A 22,335-nucleotide genomic window follows, 5' to 3' on the forward strand; every position below is an offset into this window, starting at 1 on the left:
AGTCATTGGCCATGGCTGACAACAATGATGTATTCCGCATGTTGGCTGCTGAGGATAAGTTGGATGGCACCAACTATCCATTGTGGGCATATATGATGCGACATGTATTGGTAGCAAAGGGGTTATGGAACATTGTGCAGGGTATTGATGCACGTCCTATTGTGGCTGGGAATGCTGCAAACACATCAGAAACAGGTACTGTTGATGATGGTGCAGGCACAAGTGCTGTTGCAGCTGTTCGAGAACCACCACTTTCAGCAGAGCAGATTCGTTGGGATGGTAGAGATGCGCAGGCTCATGCCTTGATTGCGCTGTCTGTCAAACGTACCATTATCCCACATATTCGCTCCTGCAGGACTTCTAAGGATGCTTGGGATGTACTTGCCACATTGTATCAGGCAAGAAATGAGGCTCGTGTTGCTTATCTCCGAAAACAGTTGGAGAATGAGCATATGAACGAAGGTGATTCTATGGATAGCTTTTTGACAAAGATCAAGGATTTCAAAGAGCAGCTCATTTCTGCAGATGAAATCCTGTCAGACAGTTCACTTGTGCAGACTGTTTTGAATGGTCTACCAGATTCTTATCAGGGTTTTGCTTCCACTCTTCGCTTGATGATGAAAGGCAATCCCAATGCCTTATCATTTGAGGAGTTAGTTTCTGTTTTGCTGCAAGAAGACCAGTCAAGGCAAAACAGGAATAATATGCGTGTCGCAGATCAAGCTTTCGTTGCTAGTCAGAGAAGCGGGAAAGGTAAAGCTGGCTTTTCTTCTAGTAAGCAGAAATCTGCAAATGCTGCGCAACCAAAGAAGGAAGACAAAGATGAGAAGAAGGGTGACAAACAGAAGACATTTTGCAAGTACTGTAAGGGAAATGATCATGTCATCAAAGCGTGTCCTAAGCTGGCTGCGAAAGAGGCTAAGAAGAAAGAGGCTGGTATGGCTGTTGCAGATGCCTCTCCTTCTAACAATGAATCTGCTAATGTTGTGCTAGATACAGAATGGGCATTCAATGCGCAGTGCAGTTATGACCCATCTTTGCATGACACATGTATGTCTGCAGTAGATTCAGATGTATGGTACTTTGACAGTGGTGCCACTAAGCATATCACCTCGCAGCGCAGTTTATTCACTTTCCTTGAGTCTGCTCCCACAGGGAATACTGTCACTTGTGCCAATAACTCCTCTTATCCCGTTAAAGGAGTTGGACAGATTGTGCTGAATGTTGCAAATGGCAACACCTTTACACTTTTTGATGCATTGTATGTGCCAGGGATCAAAAAGAATCTGCTGTCAGTCTCCGCATTTGCCAAAACAGGTTTGGTTGTAAAATTTGTGGATGACAGATGTACTGTTCATGATCTCTCTTGTGGTGACATCATTGTAGCATCTGGTTCACTATGTCGAGGGCTGTATAAGCTCAATATGGATGGCAAATGTGTAGAGGATTCAGCATGTGCTATTATGGATACGCAGGCTATTTCAAATGCAAAACTGTGGCATGCACGTTTTGGTCATCTGAATTTTGCAAGTTTGCTGCGCCTGCAGAAATCTGAAATGGTGTCTTCTTTGCCTAAGCTTGAGGCACCTGTCAAGCATGTTTGTGAGGGCTGCATATTGGGTAAAATGCAGCGTGCTTCCTTTCCCAAAGATGGATCAGTGAGAGCTGAACGCAGATTGCAGCTTGTTCACAGTGATGTTTGTGGTCCCATGCAAACTCCATCATTTGGAAACTACCTTTACTTCGTGACTTTCATTGATGATTTTACCAGGCATGCATGGGTATATCCTTTGAAGGCAAAGTCCGAAGTGTTTTTGTGCTTCAAACAGTTTTTGGTTATGGCTGAAAATATGTCAGAAAGTAAGATGGGCACCCTCCGTTCAGATCAAGGGGGGGAGTATATGTCTTCAGAATTTAATGCATTTCTGGCTGAGCGTGGGATAAAACACCAATGTACAGTGCCGTATACACCACAGCAAAATGGTGTGGCTGAGAGAAAAAACAGGTCTCTCATGGAAATGGCAAGATGTATGGTTAAGAGTCAAAGTCTACCACATGGTTTTTGGCTTGAGGCTGTCATGTGTGCCACTTATGTACTAAACAGGTGTCCCACCAAAGCATTACAGGTTGTCACTCCATATGAGGCTTGGCATGGCCGCAAGCCATCTGTTGGCCATTTACGTGTTTTTGGTTGCCTGGCATATGCATTAGTGCCTGTGCAACATCGCAGAAAATTGGATGACAAAGCTGTCAAATGTATTTTTGTTGGATATAGTGCTGAGAGCAAAGGCTATCGTTTGTATCATCCACAGACAAAGCGCATTTTGGTTAGCCGTGATGTTGTATTTGTGGAAGATGCAGTTCAGCCCTTGGTTTCATGTACTAAGGAGACAGATATCAGCTCACGTGATGTCTATGATACATTGTTGCCTCTTTTCAGTGGTGCACAGTCAAGTGCAATACCTCATGAGGCAGTTTTTCAGCCTATGCAGGTTTTAAATGATGGCACAGATCAGCCTATATCTGATGCAGATGTGCATGATGCACTTGAGGATGAGAGACAAGAGATTGAGGGCTCTAGGAATATGCCTAGATGGCTGGTGCAGACTTTGCGTGACAGCAAGTTGGATGCCCCTTTGTCTAGTCGCACTCGTTCTGGCTCTCATGGTGCCTCTTATGCGTCAGATTGTTATGCATTGGCTGTTTCTAGTATGTGCGATGAAAGTGAGCCTGTTTCATTTGATGAGGCACAAAGTTCAGAAAATTGGATGGCTGCTATGCAAGCAGAATACGATGCTATTATGAAGAATGGTACATGGTCTTTATGTGACTTGCCCCCTGGCAAGAAGGCCATTGGCACTAAGTGGGTATACAAATTGAAGCGTAAGCCTGATGGCACAGTGGATCGCCATAAGGCTAGGCTTGTTGCAAAAGGTTATGCTCAAGAGAAGGGCATTGATTTTGATGAGACTTTTGCTCCCACATGTCGTATGACCACTGTTCGTAGCATCTGTGCATTAGCAGCTCATAATGGTTGGAATGTACATCAGCTGGACATAAAGACTGCGTTCTTAAATGGAGATTTGCATGAGGAGGTGTATGTATCGCAGCCTCGTGGTTTTGTTCAAAGAGGGCAGGAAAACAAAGTGTGCAGGTTAAAAAAGGCTTTATATGGTTTAAAGCAAGCTCCACGAGCTTGGTATGAAAAAATACATGCATATTTGACTGCACATGGGTTTCAGAATAGTCCAACAGAAAGCACTTTGTATGTTAAACGTGTGGATGGTGTACATCTAATCATTGCTCTCTATGTCGATGACATGCTGCTCACAGGACCAAATAAGAGTCATATTGCTGATTTTAAGGCTGATTTGAATGCCTCTTTTGAGATGTCAGATTTGGGGCATTTGCATCATTATTTGGGGATACAATTTAAGCAGTGTGATGGAGGTATTGCTTTGTGTCAGACAAAGTATATTGAAACATTGTTGCGGAGATTTGGCCTTGAAGACTGCAAGCCTATTGCTACTCCAATGGAGACAGGTTTGAAGTTGAGTCTTCATGATGCTGGAGATCACTTTGATGTCACACTCTATCAGACAGCTGTTGGTTGCCTCATTTATGTATGCATTACGAGGCCAGACATTCAGTTTGCAGTCTCACAGGTGAGCAGATTTATGCATAGCCCAGGCATTAAGCATTGGCAGGCAGTGAAGCGTATCTTTCGCTATTTGAGTGGTACTCGGCATCTTGGGTTGTTTTATCCCAAGGGGGGATCATTGCCGCCAGATTTACATGCTTTTTCAGATTCTGACTGGGCTGGTTGTTATGACACACGCGTGTCCACGAGTGGTTTTTGCTTCATGCTTGGAAGCTCATGCATATCATGGTTGAGCAAGAAGCAGCCTACTGTGGCCACTTCTAGTTGTGAAGCTGAGTACAGGGCAGCTTTCACAGCTACGGTTGAGTGTGTGTGGCTCAGACGCCTTATGGCTGATTTGGGTGTTGGGCAGCCATCTGCCACCACCATCTTCACTGACAGTCAGAGCGCATTGGCAGTTGCGCGGAACCCAGTGTTCCATGCTCGTACGAAGCACATTGAGGTGCACTACCATTATGTCAGGGAGAGACTCTCTGCAGGAGAGATCAGTTTGGCTTATGTGCCAACACAGGATAACCTTGCAGACCTTTTCACAAAGGCTCTGCCTCGTGAGAAGTTCGAAGCTTTTCGCAAAGCTTTGGGCTTACTCCCTTTTGTGGATTCGTCCACATAGCTAGACACTTCCCTATACATGAGTGCTAGCTCTTGTTCACCGCATCACTCCAGGGGGGATTTGTTACCATATTATAGTAGTGATGTGTGTGAACACACTTAGGACCGCCGGGGCACTTTTTCCCTCACTAGGAGGTTTTTTCCCCCGTGCATTGTATATACGCCCATTATCTTCTAGGGCTTGTAATCTTCATTTTTGGCACTCATAATACACTACTGTGTTGTGCTCAAGCTTCCTCATCTTCTTGAAGTTGTGTGTGCATTCCTGCAACCCTAATTCCAACAGATTTTCACTTAGAAGGATCTCAACATGCGTCAAAGAAGGTGGATGCAGACCCTGCAGGAATTTGATTTTGAAATCAAGTACCGCCCAGGCAAAGAAAATGTGGTAGCAGATGCCCTCAGTAGTAGAAAAGCCTCCTTGCTTGCAATCACAGTGGTGTCAAATCCACTGATTAATGAAGCAAGAGAGAAGATCATGCAGGATAGATTCGGATTTTATTACTGGACTACCTTCAGTGCAATCAGGTTACAACTCCATCTTCGTAGTAGTTGATAGACTAACCAAAGTTGCCTATCTGATTCCAGTAAAAGAAACCTACACTGCAATGGATGTGGCCAGAGTGTTCCTCAAGGAAATCTTCAGATTGCATGGCCTACCCAAGAGAATAGTAAGTGATCGAGATCCCAAATTCACGTCAAGATTCTGGACTACATTTTTCAAAGCAGTAGGAACTTTCTTGGATCTCAGCACAGCTTACCACCCCGAGATCAATGGTCAAATAGAAAGGGTGAACCAAGTAATCAAAGATATACTTCAGTCATGTTGTGGGGCAGGGAACCCAAGAAGTGGCTAAGCTATCTGCACCTAGTCGAGTTCGCCTACAATGCTTCTTATCACCGAAGTATGGGGATGAGCCCTTTCAAAGCTCTATATGGACAAGACTGCCTAACACCATTAACTTGGTCCGACCCATTGATTAAGGTCGAGATGTCCAGACAGATGCTTGATGACATGGAGCAGCAGATGCAGTCAATCCGTAAAGATATAAAAGCTACCCAAGATAGACAGAAGCAGTATGCAGATAAGAAGAGGTCAGACAGAAAATTTGAAGAAGCAGATATGGTCTTCATTCGAGTATGCCGCAAAAGAAGTTCTCTATCTCTTGGGAAGTACAAAAAGTTATCCCCCAGATATTGTGGGCCATATCTGATTACAAAGAAAGTAGGTGAGTTAGCCTATGAACTTCTTCTACCTCCTCATCTCAAAGTACATAATGTATTTCATGTTAGCCTACTTAAGAAGTATGTATCGATCCCAAATCATGTGCTTAATGATGAACTCTTAACTTCTTCAAACCCATGGGCCGGATGGGGTTAGGTTAGAATCAGTGGAGTTTTAATAATGAAATTGAATAATAGGAATACGCTTAGAACTCGAGTAGTTAAATAAAAACCTGAAGACTTCTCAAATGATTAGATCAACAGCTGTGCCTAATTTCGGTTAGGAAAAAAGCATTGATTTCTTCAAGTTAAGTTTGTAATAGTTTTCCTTCTATCTGGTTTAATCAATTGAAGGATAGTTTAGCCTCTTGACCTCGTTAGAAAATTCGTTAAGAAAATAAAAAAGGTGGAATCGTCCCTGTTTTTTGGGCAAGGAAAATTTTCCCGGCTTCGGTTTTGGAATGACCACCACATTAGTCTCGTGTTCGGACATTCGAGGGTGAGGCCGCGAGTGGGAAAACCTACCCCGCGCAAGATGAAGCTACTTCCGCTGCTAGCAACCGGGAATTCGGTGCACGGAGGGGGGTAGAGGGGTCTCACAGCTGGTATCAGAGTAGATGGAACTCCAACCTGAAGAAATCCTTGAATGTTCGAGAAAAGGTTCTCAGGAATAGAATTCTGAGAGAATTATTAGTTAAATGGAAGTTTTATCCTTTTGAAGACGCCACTTGGGAGAAAGAAGCAAAACTGATGTGGGACTATCCCCAGTTTGCGAGATGAGGACATCTCACGTTTTTCTAATGGGAGAGAATGTAAGATTCCTCCCTAGCCCCTTAAGATGTCCAGTTGCTTCCCCTGTAAATCAATCCCCTTTTCAAAATAATAAAAGATCTTGTTTCTACTTATTTTGGCCTAGAGAGAGAAAATGTTCTAGAGAGACATAATTCAATTTTAAGATATCCTTGGATGGAAAAGAATCCTTTCTCTTATTAAAATAAACTCCCCTGAAATAGAAGTTTAAAAAGAAATTCCTAAGGTGCATTAGAAATAAATTATAATCTGCTTAAAAGACCTTAGCCTAAGGGTCCAGATTTTTTGAAAATTTTGGATTAAGGTTTTGATGGACCAATAAGATTAATCCAAATGTAGGGATGAGATAAATTGAAGAATAAAGGAAAACCCCCCCAAAAAATGAGTAAATGCTCACATAAGATGAAGAGTGGACTAAGGACCAAAGAAAACATTTAAAAAAAATAAATTTTGACACCTCTCAGAGTGGGGATTCCCCCTTATGAAGGAGGCACCTTTTTTCTCATCATTACTTCCCAATTTTAAATCAAATTAAATGAGATATTTCATCTTTCCTCTCTCTTATTTTTCCTTCTATCTGGTTTAATCAGGTGAAGGATAGTTTAGCCTCTTGACCCCGTTAGAAAAATCATTAAGAGAGTCAAAAAGGTGGAATCGTCCCCGTTTTTCGAGCAAGGGAAATTTTCCCGGTTTTGGTTTCGGAATGACCACCAGGTTAGTCTCGTGTGCGGACATTCGAGGGCGAGGCCCCGAGTGGAAAACCCTGCCCTGTGCAAGATGAAGCTACTTCCGCTGCTAGCAATTGGGAATCCGATGCGCGGAGGGGGCAGAGGGGTCTCACAACAAGCGTGAATTATTAGTAGTTTTAAAGAATATTAGATCTTGTATATTATCCTTGTTTTTTCCATTTTGTTATTTGGGAAAAGTGAAATTTTTTTCACCTTTAAATTAGCAATATGTACATTTATAAAAAAAAGTTTAAAACTATGCTTAAATTTCTAAATACATTTCTCTTCAATGTCTCTAAAAGAGTGTAAAATTGATCAATATTTAGGACTAGTTAAAAATCACAATATTTAGGACTAGTGAAAAATCAAGACATCTTGTTGCAAACGATAACTCATGACTTGTTGTCGTTTTTCATGACTCACCTATTAACATTCATTTGAATACTTGAAGCCTTATTTTGTAGGGAAGTTTACAAGTCCATTGTACATATTTCCAACTAGCCATACAACTAATGCTCATGCTACAAGCTGAGTAGTGGTCTAATATAAATTGTACATATTTCCAACTAGCCATACAACTAAGACAAGAGGTGGCCAGCCTCATGCTCATGCTACAAGCATCCGCAAAAAAAGCCATGTTGATAATCATGCATTCCTTTCCCTTTGTTTTTGGTTGCCCATCTCATTGTACTCAATGATCTTCTCCATGACTGTTATCGACTTTCTGTTGCAATAGAGTGCATGCTCCATGCATGTTGTGTACTCTCGATGGTCCTCCAATTGAAGCCATAGAACTAACCAAGGCTGCACATGCTCAATCAAGAACGTTTGGACTTCTTGATCATCTTGTAGCTCAAACTTCGGAAGTACTAACCAAGTCCCGCATGGGTTTTGGCACACCTTGTATAATGAGTCATCCAAAATGATAATGTTTTTTTTAGATAGCCTGTTGAACCGATTCTAGATGCGCTGTAAATTATTAAAAAAGATAGGTTTTTTTCCCATAATAAAGCATGCCTCATCACACTCACCGTGTGCCAAAACTCCTGTAATCTTCCTCTTTTCGCATGGAAAACATGCATCTAGAATTATTTTGAATTTCTTTAGACGAGAAGTGCTCCAAATGAATACTTCAAACCAGTGAAGACAAAAATCTAAGAAAGCAGGAGTATCTCTTCATACAAACATAGTGCATGCCCTGCTATCCTGAACTCTATCCATTTATGGTTTATCCATTTATGGTGTATACAATGGGGGTTCTTGACCATGAGTGTACTCAACAACCTTCACCAAGAGTCCATTCAAATCCAACACAATTGCTCTTCTAGAGGTCTTGGTACCATCTTTGCTGGGGGTGGAGGGAGACAAAGTAACTCTCGATGATCCATCAATAGGATGGCAAACTGGTCCAGAAGGTTTTACCTCTAGTCTGTCCACAATTTCTAAAAGCCGAGCACACATCTAGTCCCATTTAGCATGCTCCATCCTCTTCTACCTTATCGGATTTGGTGTTATGACCTTTGGTTGTGCATGTTTATGTATTTTACTGTTTCCATAGATAGATAAATGCCATTTTTTGCATTGTGGTCAACTTGATGCAAACCAGGTATCCGAAAGCACGTTACTATGACCATGAAATTAATATCATCATTCAAACACATCAAATATGGACAAAAAAGGGACAATAATAACAAACAAAAGAGTGGTAAGTGTGGCTAAAGAAGAACGTGTTCCAATGAACAGATATTCCAAAAGTTTAATTAAGTCTATTACACGTCCTCGAAAGGACTTGGAGTACTTGCTGATTACATTGAAACATTGACTACCATTGCTTGCATGCTCTAGGTCTAGATGGTACAGTAATAGAACAATGTGGTGAATCTTTTTTGGGTTTCCCCAGTTTATTGTTTGTCCGTGTTACTTGTTTGCTTTCCTTTGCATCACATTGCCAAGGTGTAAACTGCCCGGGAGATACCTCAGTCTGAATCTCACCTCCAATATTGGCTTTAGTCTTTGGATTCTTCCTCTTTATTATTACAACAAACTTTTCCAAAATGCAGTCTTCATCCTCGAGGCCTTGTCTTGCCTCAATGCCTAACAACCATGCAAGGAAACCAATTTGAAGCTATGAGACTGACAGAAATGCATTAGAATACCAATTTGAAGATATGAGTGACGAAAATAAATTGTGACCCCTGAGCAGGCATATTACCTTCAGCAAGCGATCTGTTATCAACAACCTTTTGCTTCTTTGATTCTCTGGACATAGTTTCTTCTTCCATTCCATATGACACATTATTTTCACTAATAGGAGTACTTGGGGTCTTTTCACACTCTAGAGGCAACATATCAGGGGTAATGCAAGGTCAGTATCAATGTACTAATAGACTATTAATAGACTAATATTAGGGATAATTATTAAAATAACAAATTATTACAAGGGCAACATATTCATTAGATGCAGTAGATCTTGTCACTGATTGACCCTTGAATAGCAACTAGTGGATTTTTATTTGCATAAACATTCAAGAATGGTTACTAGAAAGCTTATTATGCAGAATATATTATTGTGGATGTATCAATTCTTTTTCTTCTTACCTGCAGACTCATAGCGAACACTATTAAAGTCGGACTGCTGAGAGGACTTGTACACATCAGACATAGCATTGGATGGAGTTCCATCTAGTAAGAAAGGAAAAGACAACATGATAATATTAAAAAACACAAAAAGTAACCTAGGTTAATAGTAGAAATACTTTAATAAAAGCACACCTAATGACTTATCAATATTAAATTATTTAGTATATACTATCCTAATAGTACTATTAGTGCTAATAGTAATAAAAATAATAGTCCTAATAAATTGTTTAGTATATACTATCCTAATAGTACTATTAGTAGTAATAGTACTACTATTAATACTAATAGTAATAAAACTAATAGTCTTAATAGCTCATAAATAGTTTTAATAGACCTGTAGTAGAGTCTTACTAGTAGTAAAAGTACTAATGGAATCCTAATAGTACTGGCAATACAAGTAGTAAGATTACTCATAGAATCTAATTTTACTAATAATACTAATAGTAGTGGATAATAATAGTGCAAACTACTAATAGTACTGACTATAATGGAATCCTAAATCTTAATACTACTAATTACTAATAGAATACTAATAGTACTGACAATACTAGTAGTAGTGAATATCAATAGATTCTTTATAGAATCCTAATAGTACTAACTACTAATAGAATCCTCATAGTACTAATAGAAAATTCATATTACCATTAGTTTTAGTAAAGCATTGTTCGTAATTGTTTATTATTAATAGTCCTTACGGTGCTACTAGTAGTAACAACATAGGCGATATCATAGCACCAATAATAGTACTACCAGCACCTCGACAATATGATAACATATGTTCGTAATTGTTTATTATTAATAGTCCTTATGGTGCTACTAGTAGTAACAACATAGGCGATATCATAGCACCAATAATAGTACTACCAGCACCTCGACAATATGATAACATAGGAATATCATGCTAATTAGTTGTAGTTTAATACTATTAGACTAATAGTTCAGAAACCTGCCAAATTTGGATATCTGTATTCTTGACGCACGTGAAACTATGAACCTCTTGGAAGCTACAAGTATCTTCTGAGACAACAATCTGCTTCCATGCACATATCCACATCCAAACAAATGTTCAAGAAACAAAATAAGAGATACACATGCTTGTAAGGGGGAGGACCAAGTAGTGGGCCTCCTCATCATTGAATGTCATTCCACATGCTAAGCAATGTTGAGATATCGAGCTCATCTAGTGAGGCGGTGGACACTAATGACCCGCTTGGGGATAGGCCCCACACTTACACCACTGGCATGGTCGGTGAGATCATGGGTGATATGCGGCCAATGGGATGACAGGCTGTGTGATAGCCATTCCAGAGACTGGCATAGTTATAGCGCTAGCTCATTTAGTTGGGTTCACACTATAGAGAACCCTAGTATGTATTTGGTTGAGTACCTTTCATATTGTGTGTACTCTTATCTTTGTATATGGTGTGTTGAGTGTTGAGTGAAGAAGAAGAAGATTTTCAGCCTCTCACCTTATGTGCTCTCTTTTAGGGTTTTGTGAGTGTGTATGTGTGCTTGCAAGAGCTCAAGCTCTCTTCTCCCCTGCATCTTTTCATGGTATCAGAGCCTAGCTCATGCTAAGGGCTGAGTTGTAAGCAAGAGAAGCACAGGAAGCGGTACGAGGGTAAGATCTTCAACTACTCTTCCCTATTTGTGTTGGTGACTACACCCTTGTCGGGAGCTCTACGGGAGGCACTGGCTAACGATCTCTGGTTGAGGAGCTTTCTTCGCGGCATTAAAGCTATAGGAAAACTATAATATCCTATTGGACAAAAAAATTTCGGGCTGAAAACGAGTTTCGGGCGCGTTACGACCTCCATTTTTCAGAAAGCAGGCGATTTCGAGCACTGCGGGTAAGTCATCGATTCTCTGCAGAACTCTGTTTTAAGAACTACAGGAAGACAGATTGGTTGTGTAGACACTGTGTGTGCTAGAAGGAGGTCAACAGTTGCCATTGGGTGTATGTATGCATATTGAGATCACTAGTTGTGACATTTGAGTGTAGTACAATACCGCTACAGAAAATACAACAGTTTGTGCAAGACGCACACACACACACACACAGTTTCTTCTTTTGGAGGGGGGTTGTAAAATAAAATAAAGAGGTACCAAACAAAGATAGCTTTTATAAAAAAGAGTTATTGTTGTGTGGGGGGGTGGGGTAATTTTAAATGAAGAGGAAACAAACAAAGACTACTTTTATAAAAGAGTAAAGCATTGCAAAATGAGCTCAAAGTATACTAAGTTTTACATAATCCCTATTAGAGTCTTTGCAAGGAGAAGAACAATGCAAATTGAGCTCAAAGTATACTATGATAATGCAAGAAACCAATTTTTAAAATGGCTATTAGAGTCTATGCTTTTAATTGACTAACACTAGTTATACTATGATAATTCAAGAAACCAAGTTTTAAAATGTCTATAAGAGTCTATGCTTTCAAATAATTGACTAACACTAAGTATACAATGTTAATGCAAGATACCAAGTTTTAAAATGGCTATTAGAGTGTATGCTTTCAAATAGTTGACTAATACTAAGTATGAAAGACAAACTAGAGTTAACTTTTGTGGTGAATTTGTAAAAAAATGAGAAAACTTGGGACTCTTATGGTTCTAACTTCTTTTACAGGTATTAAGGAATGGCTTGGAGGTAAATGGTACTAATTAATAAGGTCAATGGATTTAGACATTCACTTGATAGCAATCAATATATATTTAAGCTAAAATTTGTGGTAAATTGGTACAAAATGAGGAACCTTTCGAGTTTTCTAACGGGACAAAAGTCATGTATGTTGGTGGTAGACAAGAGTCATATATATGCTAGTGGTATGCGTCAAGCAGTTACTTTGGATGTAATTATTAGGGTCATGGTTATTCTATGATTAACTCATAAATTGAAGTTCTAAAATTATTTTACCCTACGAATACATGCATGGCAAATTTTGTCAGCTCATACAGAATAAGCTATTATTAAATTACTTACCCATGCACCAAAAAAATTATGGAAACTTTTAGTTTCATGAACTTCACCATGAAATAGTTGAGAAGACATATTTTGATTGTTGATGTATCATCAAGCTGGATGAATCATTTTCATATGTCTTGTTGATGTATCATCAAGACATATTTTGATTGTTGTTGTATCATCAAAATGGATGTACCATTTTCATAGAGTGTGCTTTGTCCTTGAGCTCCACAATCCGTTGCTTTAAATAACTCGAACATGAATGTATTAGGAAGAAGTAATCACTACTCTTGCTCTTACTAAAAGACAATGAGTTGTATAAAAAGTTAAAGTGTCAAACAAGTACATCAAATAGCTCCAATTTTAAAAGTGTCAAAACTAGACTTGTCATGTGGATTTTTGTAGATGAAAAAATGAGTGTTTCATGCATGTGGTGGGGTTGTAGGAGCTCAAGTAAAGATGAGACCAAACTTATTGTTGCAAAGTACTTCTGTAGTGTCAATTCGAACGCGATTTAGGAGACATCAAGCTCAGCTTTCTAGTTCTGTTATCAGCCATGTAGAATGATGATATGGGTAATCATAATGTAAGAAAGAAATATATGATTACAAGCTTTGAAAAGATGAGAGGGTGAACTTTGAAGGGGCTTGAGTCAACAAATAGTGGAGCCTTGAGTCATTCCAATAGGGGAGGAGGGGGTAAAGCAAACTTTGAGATGTGGAGCAATGCAAAATTTTTTTCGGTAATGGGTAGGCTATGGAGGGGTGTACTGATTTTGAGAAAATTAGAATATACATTTGATTTAATTAGGCAAGCAATTGGCTGGCGTGTTAGTCCATGTAGGGGGCGTGTGGTAAGGTGATGAACCCGGATACAAAGGGGGCTACCGTCATTCTTTGATTTTTGCAAATAAGCTTAGAAAACCGCGTTTCCTAAGCTCCCGCCGCGTTGCATCGCTGTCAACCTCGGAAGTTTGAACCTGCAGCTGCCTGGTCAAGCGTGACACTTGGCTAACGGTTACTCATGCTTTTCTTTTCCCCTCTCTTTTTTTCCCCACCTTTTCTCACCTCGTTGAGTAGCTTCCCCTCTCTCTCTCTCTCTCTCTCTCTCTCTCTCTCTCTCACACACACACACACACATCCTTCATTAACTTACCTTTTCTCACAACTTACCTTCCTACCTTATCTTTTATCTTAGTTAAGTAACCTTCCCTTCTCTCTCTCTCTCTCTCTCTCTCTCTCTCTCGTCACCTTAGTATTTACCCCAAACATTTCCCCCTTTCCATTGCATTCTTCCTCATTTTCCCCCTTCCTTTATTTATCATTTCACCCCCTTTGCCCATTTTTTCCTATACGAATTACACCTCCAGGCTCTAGTATATCCCACCTCCCAAGACATTCTAGTAATGCCAGCTCACATTGCCTTGCCTCAAGTGCCCAATATACAAGATCAAAGCTAAACACTTGTACGTGATTGGATAGCCTTTAAAGACTTTCCTCTCAAACCATCATCGTGGATGTATCAAGGGCATGTGAATTTAAATTGATTTTCTCTACATTCGAGCCACTCGAACAATGTGCACACTTGCTATCAATACTAGGAGCAATTCACATGCATATAACTTTTACATGCATCGATGAGAGTTGGGGTCTGTTCCTTATGTAGTTTTATGCAATAATCATATGCATATCCCTTCACATGATTTTAAAAAGATGAATTTTGATCTCTTCATATCGTGATAATAATGAGGTTTTGACCATGGCCATTTAGTCAGTTTTACATAAGCAATAGTACAATCATATATCTCATCATTTTTCTAAGCTTAGGTAGAGGAAGGCGATAGTTTTCCCCTTTTTCAAACAAAAACAATTCTACAATGTGCACATGTGATTCAGAAAGGACATGCCAAGGTGAAAGAGAATATCCTTACAAAGGTAAAATCAAGAGAGGAGGGGAGATGTCATGGTGTCAGGTAAGGTGAAGGGGAGCACATGGGTATACAAAACTAAGTGACCTTTATTCCTTGCTTTAAAGCAATTACAAGGTGTCCTTCATGTAGGGATAGTATATAGATGGGATTCTCAACAATGACGACTTATGGTATAGGAGAACGAGAGAGATGATGTCCGACTTTCTTCTATACACATTTATTCATGTGCATACATGGATGCACATGTGTGTGTGTGTGCACGCGCACATGCACACACATGCATGCATGTGCGTGTGTGCGTGTGTACATGTGTGCATGTGTGTGTGCTTGAGTATGCGTATATATAAGTGTGCATTTGTGTGTGTGTGTGTGTGTGTGTGTGTGTTTGTAGAGAGAGAGAGAGAGAGAGAGAGAGAGAGAGAGAACTTCAAAAAGAAAGAATTTTGAATTTTCCTTAGAGAAAAGGTAAAATTTGGAATCGAAGGGATGTCCCATTTCTACATAGTATAAACAAGAGATACTAGGATTTAATCTCTTCTAAGAAATGAAAAGAAAAGGACAGAACCTTCTCATAAGAAAACTTGGATACTATGGGGTGTGAAGTTTGATATAAAAAGAAATGGAAGTGAAAAAAAAAAGTAATGAGAAGTGACAAAAGGTGGGAAAGTACCATAATAATGCATGTCATGCAAGGGGACACAAATTTCTAGAAGGGGAAACACATGGATTTGTCTAGGCAATATAAAATGCATAAAGGAAAAGGAGGAAAGGGGGATATGGTATTTTTAAAGGAGAAAATTATCTTGTGAATAGGCCAAGGAGGGGGATTAAACATTCTTAGGATATGAAAAGGTAAATTAGAGGGAGGTGAAAGTTGGGTCGATAAGGGAACTTAAGGAGGGTGGGCTAAAAGGAGGAAAGGTTTGTTGTGTGCATGAAATAAGGAGGGGTGGATGCGTGTGGGGATGTTTTATCTTTTGTCTGTTTCGCTTACTCTTTCATCTTCTTCATTTCCCCTTTTATTGTTTTTTTTTCTCTTTCTATCACTTCACTGTGGTGGTGTGGGACAAAGGTTGAGCCCTGATTTCTCTTTAAAGAGGAGACAATAAGGTGGTGTGCTTGGTGGTATACTACTAAGGCAGTTGAGGTTTCTTTTCTTCTTCTCTTTTTGTGTGGGGTGTAATAAATATTCATATAGGGGAGCTTCTCCTTCTCCTCTTCTCTTCTTCTTAGTCTTTTGGAAAGCCTTTGGGTGGTGTTCTCTTTGTGTGGGGTATAATAAACATTCCTATAGAGTAGAGGAGCTTCTCCTTCTTCTCTTCTCTTCTCTTCTTAGTCTTTTTTGGAAAGCCTTAGGCACCACCCAGGGACAATATAACTCCAAATAAGTTTGGAGGGATTCAATCCAAGGCCTTTATTGTCTGATTAAGCTTTGGTTACATGCATGCTAGACTGTGTTACAAGGTGTTGGCTTTAATATACAACTTGTGTAGCTCATATCAAGAGTGAATTAACTCCTAGATTCATAAAACAAGAGCATTAATGTTGCACTAATAAAGATTATGAAGTCAGTCAAATCTTTGGAAGTATTACTTTACTATGTAATTTGTTTTTTTGCAGTAATATAGCCTCTGTGTGGTAATTTGTGTGCATATTTGGACGGTTGATGATAGTTTGGCTAGCAAGCTTCCTCGTGCCTTCCTTATTCTGAGAGTCGGAAGCAAGCTTCCTTGCAATTTCTTTGGCTTTACCGCGTTACCGCGTGGAGTCTTTCTTTAAGCCCAATTACTCATTAATCCAGCAATCAATTAAGACCTACTTGTCTTTGAATACAACCTATAAAAACAATTCCAACACAATTTTTGAGCCTCTTTTTCTGGGTTATTTCTGATCAATCTATAAGCTTCTCTAATTGATTACTTATCGTTTCCATTGGAGCTCTGATTCAACTTGTATTCTTAGCTTCCAAAGCTTTTAGGTCTCTGTCGCTTCAAGCTTTGGAATACTGATTTGAAAAACACCCGAAGGTTTTTCTTACACCCTTTTAACTATCCATGCTTGATTGGAAACATTCAGGCTGCATTTACTAATCCCATGTAAAACACCAGTGCAAGCCCTTAATTAAGTCCCGAACTATCAAAGGCCGAATTATGGTATAAGTTGATAAATTCTGTTATATATTCTCTAACCCTAATACTAACATGGTTTGCTTGATGTATGATTAGTATAATTAACGCAGACATTAGCCTAAGTGTAGAATACATCAATTCTCTTTCGATTTCGTGAATGGTGGAGATTATGTTTATTATGACCAGAGCTTGCTCTTGATTTCTAGAAGAGATGAGGGAGATTATGGTTTTTAATTTGAGAAATGTGTGTCACAAATTGTGCTTAATTATGGTTAATATTTTGTTTTTCTGGCGCAGAATAAAAAGGTTTCGAAATTTAATTGTGAGGATGTCCGAAGAAAAATTACACCATCGTGTTCCTCCGGGCTTCAGGTTCCATCCGACTGATGAGGAGCTGATTAATTATTATTTGAAGAAGAAGGTGGCCTTGGACAAATTTGATCTAGACCATGTGATCCGGGAAGTTGACTTGAACAAACTTGAACCATGGGATCTGCGTGGTAAGAAATTTATTCCATTATTTTCTCCTCTAGCAAATAATTATCATGCATTATTTCTTATTTTGAAAAATTGCTACTCTATTTTTGCAATCTATGTTAAGCCTACGTTTTAATCGTCCATTTTTCATGATTATGCATCAAGCCACGTTTACTATACTTACTTACTTGCTAATCCATGTAGTAAAGCCACGTTTACTATACTTACTTACTTGCTAATCCATCTAGTAAAGCCATTTAAGTGGAGATTCTGAACTCTCTATCCAATTGTACTCCGCATTACAAAGCCTGTTTTGCATAGTTACAGTGTCCAAATCTAGACTATATTTTTAATTAATATAAAAAATAAAAGTACATATTCATGATTAAGCATGGGGCCAACTTGTGACTGTACTTTAATTAGCTATTCTACTAATCTAGTAAAGTCATGAAATAGGGATGCTTTACTTTCTAGCCAAATGTTAAGCTTGAATTATATCTGCATTTTGAAAATCTATTTTCATGATTAGCCAACTTTACTCTACTCCATAGTGACAATGACTGAATTTAGTTTAGGTTTTTTCCATTTTGAAGCATCATTATCATTTAATATGTCCAATTATGTTTAGCATCTAAGTCACTTTTTTTTCACTTGTGAGGTGCCTTAGCATGGATCTTTTTGGGCATGTGTTAGATTAGTGTGTATTCAGACTTATCACAGGTTGAAACATAATTGTGGTGCATGTACATGCCCTTGTGCTCTATTTCCTACTTGTGACATTTTATAGGTGTAAGATTGTCCCATAATTGTGCACAAATGTGCACCAAGGTGTATCATGTTGTGAAATATGGTGCACATCAACATCTTTTGCTTCCTTGTGTACAAATGTGCACCAAGGTGTATATTGACAACTTTTGCTTCATTGTGTACAACGACATCTAGATCCCAACTTTCTATAATCTTTTTGGCCAAACCATGCATCAGGGCACTTCCCTTTGAAAAAGGACAAGAGGAGGAATCAAGGACATGATATTTATCATGAGAGCTAGTAAAATCTAGTCTAGAGAGTCATCATTGTTTTGCGGGCCGTGCTTATATTTGATGCATTAGATTCTAGGGTATCAAATATTGTACTGTACTATTAATATTAACCTTAGGCATTATTGTGCTAATATTCATGATCAATGTTTAAACAGCTAGATATCTGTTGTGTATGGATCATAAGTGCAAGTAGATGATGAACACGATGGTTGTTTTACACTAGATAAGTGTTGTGCATCGATCAAAGAGCACTGCAAGTTATTTTTAAGGTGATGAACACACACACAAACACAGTGTGCTTAAAATGTTTTCTATGTATAGGTGGAAAGTCTCTTTAAAAAAACTAGGTAATTTTGTATATAAAGTTTTTTATTTTGCAAGTTTTTGTTACTAAAACCACTAATTTGTAAACCTTTAAACTCAAAATTTTTAACTTTTTTTAAAGAAATGCAATGACACTAAATAGAGGCTTTTTCCATGCATGCGTGCTCTCTCTCTCTCTCTCTCTCTCTCTCTCTCTCTCTCACACACACACACACACACACACACATGAATCATGATGTTGATTTAATCATCATAAGGTTATACGTTGTATGTATATGTATGTTTGTGTATGCACATTGTATATAAGGTTGTACATTGTGTATGTGAGGATATATGATAGAGGAGTGCCAAGGTGTTACAATGATTGCATGATGAGGATGATGATGTTTTATGTGTGGGGTATGTATGTGATGATAGAGAAGTGCAAGGTGGATGCATCACACCAGACGGAGTGGTATTTCTTCAGCCACAAAGACAAGAAATACCCCACGGGGACGAGAACCAACAGGGCCACCAAGGCAGGCTTTTGGAAGGCTACTGGCCGAGATAAGGCTGTCTTCTCCACCTCCCTTTCACATTCACGCGGCGAAGAAGCACGCATTGGCATGCGCAAGACCCTTGTCTTCTACAAGGGTCGTGCCCCTCACGGCCTCAAAACCGACTGGATCATGCATGAATACCGCCTCCAAGAAGCTGACCTCCCCAGCCATGCATCCAAACACCACACTAATGTAAGGTTCTCCCACCCCCTTATTTCTCTAATTTGATTTTCATCATTTAATTTTCCAATGTTAAGACATTTATTGAGCGTCTCTGCCATCTCTATATTTATGTTTTTTAAATCAATAATTATCTTTATTTATATATATATATATACATGTATAAAAAAACATATATATATATATATATATATGAGTTGATAGAGAAATTGATATGCATATGTATATATATATATATATATATATAATTAATATATATGAGTTGATAGAGAAATTGATATGCATATGTATGTATGTATGTATATATATATATATATATGTTTTTTTATACATGTGTATATATATATATATATATATATATATATATATATATACATTTACACACATATATATTATATAGCATTATGTACATGTGTGTATGTACATTTACACACACATATAATATTATATGTATATATGTATACATATATATACGTAATCCATGGATAAAGTTGTTGTCATTTATTATGACAACATGAGTAGCATACAGTTGGCCCACGTATCTGTGTATGTATATGTATGTGTATATATATGTATATGTAGGTGTATATGTATGTACATATACACATGCATATACACGTACATGTGTGTATATGTGCATGTACTATATATACACACACGTACTGATGGCACGAGTATTTACGTATTTACATCCATGTCCATTTGAAACGGTGTGAAGATTCCAGATTATTCATCAGTGAAATTTGTCAAGTTAGGTAGGTTGAGTGCCTAATAGCATGATGCTGCTGTGCAATTAATTCGCAGGAAGATGGATGGGTGGTCTGCCGTGTTTTCAAAAAGAGGAACTATGAAGAGAAAAGCAGCTGCACGAGCGCCTCATCTTTTGATCAGAGCAACTCAAACCTGTCAGATGAAGAGCAGCCAGGGACAGGAGAAGGATCCACACCAGCAACAAAAGCAGAAAAGTCTCGCAAAAAGCAAGCAGAGACCATCAATAAAGCAGCACCAACCAGCACTAATATTGCCTTCTCTTGCAAGCGAGAAATAGTGGAAGATCAAGCTGGTCCTCAGCCCACCACCTTCTTACAGCTCCCTCAATTAGAGAGCCCTAAAATGGCCCCCAGTACTGCCATTAGCAGGTCCTCCAACAACATTATACATGCAAGTGCAACTGATCTCAATAGGGTTCCCACAGAAGGTGGCCAAAAAACACAACAGATATTACAATACGCCAATAATATAGAGATGCAAGAAGCTCTCAATGCCAAAGCTTTCTTCATGACTGAGGAGGATCTAGCCCATTATATTGACAATAATAATGGGCAAATGGCTGATTCTAACTATCATTGGAGCTTGTATGATAACCTGGCAAGGTACCATGGCACGGATGGTATTGCCAACTTTGCAGGTGATCAATTTCTCCCCCAGTTTAATGTCCACCTTACTAGAATGCAGCATCCAATAGATAACTCCCCATCTACCTGTGAAATAGATCTCTGGAACTTCCCAAGGTAAAAGAAACAGATTAATAACTTCAGCATGAGTGCAATATTGGGCAACAATAAAGCTCACTATTGACACCTAGATTTTTAATCTCAGGGTTAATCCCCCATTAAATGGCGTGCTGAAATAGGTAATTGTGAGAGCAAAGAATATATTGTAAGCATTTTCTGGCTTATTTGTTCTTGTTGGTCCAATCATCCTCTAAAATGACAATCAGAAAAGATTATTATCATAGGTGGATTTTAAGCCATGGAAAACATCATTTGTATAGAGTTGGGTATTTTCTGATGTAAACATAGCGTAAGTTGAAAGTTGACAATCACAATATTATTGTACTTTCTATCAGTGCAATTTGTAATTAGCCTTTCCTACTATTGTCCTCATGCCCTTTGTAAATTATTTGTCCAATTATATACTTTCTCAAGACAGCATTGTATGATGCATTATTTCTTCTAAGCTGCATGTTTGTGTTGCCATTTAATAGTTCCTTTAAGCCTTGAAAATGCATTGTCCATCAATACGGTCCCATATCTCAAGGTTGTGTGTACTTTGATGGCCTTGTTTCAAGATTACACTTCAAGCATTATTTTGTTCTTGAAGTTTATTTATTTATTTTAATAGTTGAAGAGTCCAAAGGTATTGGGATGACTAAACCATCAAGATGGAAAGTCACGCACATTATATTGGAGTAAGTTGTGATTGCATGCATGTTTTTGGACCATTCTTGTAGAATCAATACGATGTAAATGCACATGTATATATCAATTAATACATTGAACATGGTGAGTCTATGAATACATCCCACATGATCAATCTATTATTCTTCTTACATTTCTTTCATTTAGGGGTACTTTTAACTAACATGCAAGGAGAGAAAAATGATGGTGGCAAGATCATTGCGGCTAACAATTTGAACAACAATTAAAGGGTGTTGATCATAAAAAAATGGTTTACGATGTTGACAAGCTATGCATAAAATAGTCGTGATGTTGCTAGTTTAGGTTCAATGTCTCTTTTTGAAGCATTTATGTGAATTTCATCACAATGATTTTGAGTAAAGGATTATTTATTCTCTTATTTGTTTCTCAATTATGAATAAATTGGTATAATAATTTTTATTACTTTGAAATTGGGTGTCCAAATTAGCGCACTAACTTTGAACATGTGTGCCCACATTAATTAACACACTCGACTTGGGTAGGTTTCCAAATCTTTAGTGCACTTTCAATAAACTAGCCATTTGGGAGTGTCAGTTAAGAGAGTGGTGCATAAAAGAATGCATGCATGCATCATGGGAATGCTGTGTAGAGGAATGTTGTATATGGAAAGATTGTATCTAATATTTGATTTTACATACATAAGTCTAGTGCCACCTCACTTTTTAAATACCAATGCTAATAGGGGCTCAACTGCATAGTGGGTCATCAATTAAAAGTGGACTATGTGTATGGTCAAGGTTAAAATTCAATAGGAGGTCACCTCGTGAAGTGGTGTAGGCCAGACTATCTTGCAAACATCCACTTCAACAATCCTTCATTAAAGCAATATTAAAATGAATGACAATCCTTGTCTTAG

The 22,335-nt window shown here is 38.5% G+C and overlaps 1 protein-coding gene across 4 annotated transcripts; it reads left to right on the plus strand.

The window, feature by feature from the left end:
- The first annotated feature begins 15,703 nt into the window (after positions 1 to 15,703).
- LOC147639899 (NAC domain-containing protein 43-like) lies at positions 15,704 to 21,100 on the plus strand. Of its 4 annotated transcripts, none has more exons than XM_086775198.1 (4): positions 15,704 to 16,720; positions 16,994 to 17,196; positions 18,956 to 19,269; positions 20,062 to 21,100. In XM_086775198.1, exons 2-4 carry the CDS (start codon positions 17,025 to 17,027, stop codon positions 20,770 to 20,772), a joined length of 1,197 nt encoding a protein of 398 aa, XP_086631324.1. In that variant the 5' UTR covers positions 15,704 to 16,720; positions 16,994 to 17,024; the 3' UTR covers positions 20,773 to 21,100. The 4 variants fall into 4 exon arrangements, with proteins under 4 accessions (XP_086631324.1, XP_086631327.1, XP_086631332.1 ...); XM_086775201.1 differs by having other exon boundaries at positions 15,704 to 16,594; XM_086775206.1 differs by having other exon boundaries at positions 15,704 to 16,023.
- The last annotated feature ends 1,235 nt before the right edge of the window (positions 21,101 to 22,335 follow it).

Source organism: Cibotium barometz, chromosome 3 (genome assembly GCF_041138505.1).
Source record: "Cibotium barometz isolate CiBa-2024 chromosome 3, ASM4113850v1, whole genome shotgun sequence".
NCBI classification, from domain to species: domain Eukaryota; kingdom Viridiplantae; phylum Streptophyta; class Polypodiopsida; order Cyatheales; family Cibotiaceae; genus Cibotium; species Cibotium barometz.

Excerpts from the sequence above, each read along its gene's own strand:
- LOC147639899 (XM_086775194.1), top strand. The coding sequence starts at position 16,908 with ATGAGGGAGATTATGGTTTTTAATTTGAGAAATGTGTGTCACAAATTG. Across the intron at positions 17,197-18,955 it reads TGAACCATGGGATCTGCGTG|AGAAGTGCAAGGTGGATGCA; the intron begins GTAAGAAATTTA and ends ATGTGATGATAG. Across the intron at positions 19,270-20,061 it reads CATCCAAACACCACACTAAT|GAAGATGGATGGGTGGTCTG; the intron begins GTAAGGTTCTCC and ends ATTAATTCGCAG.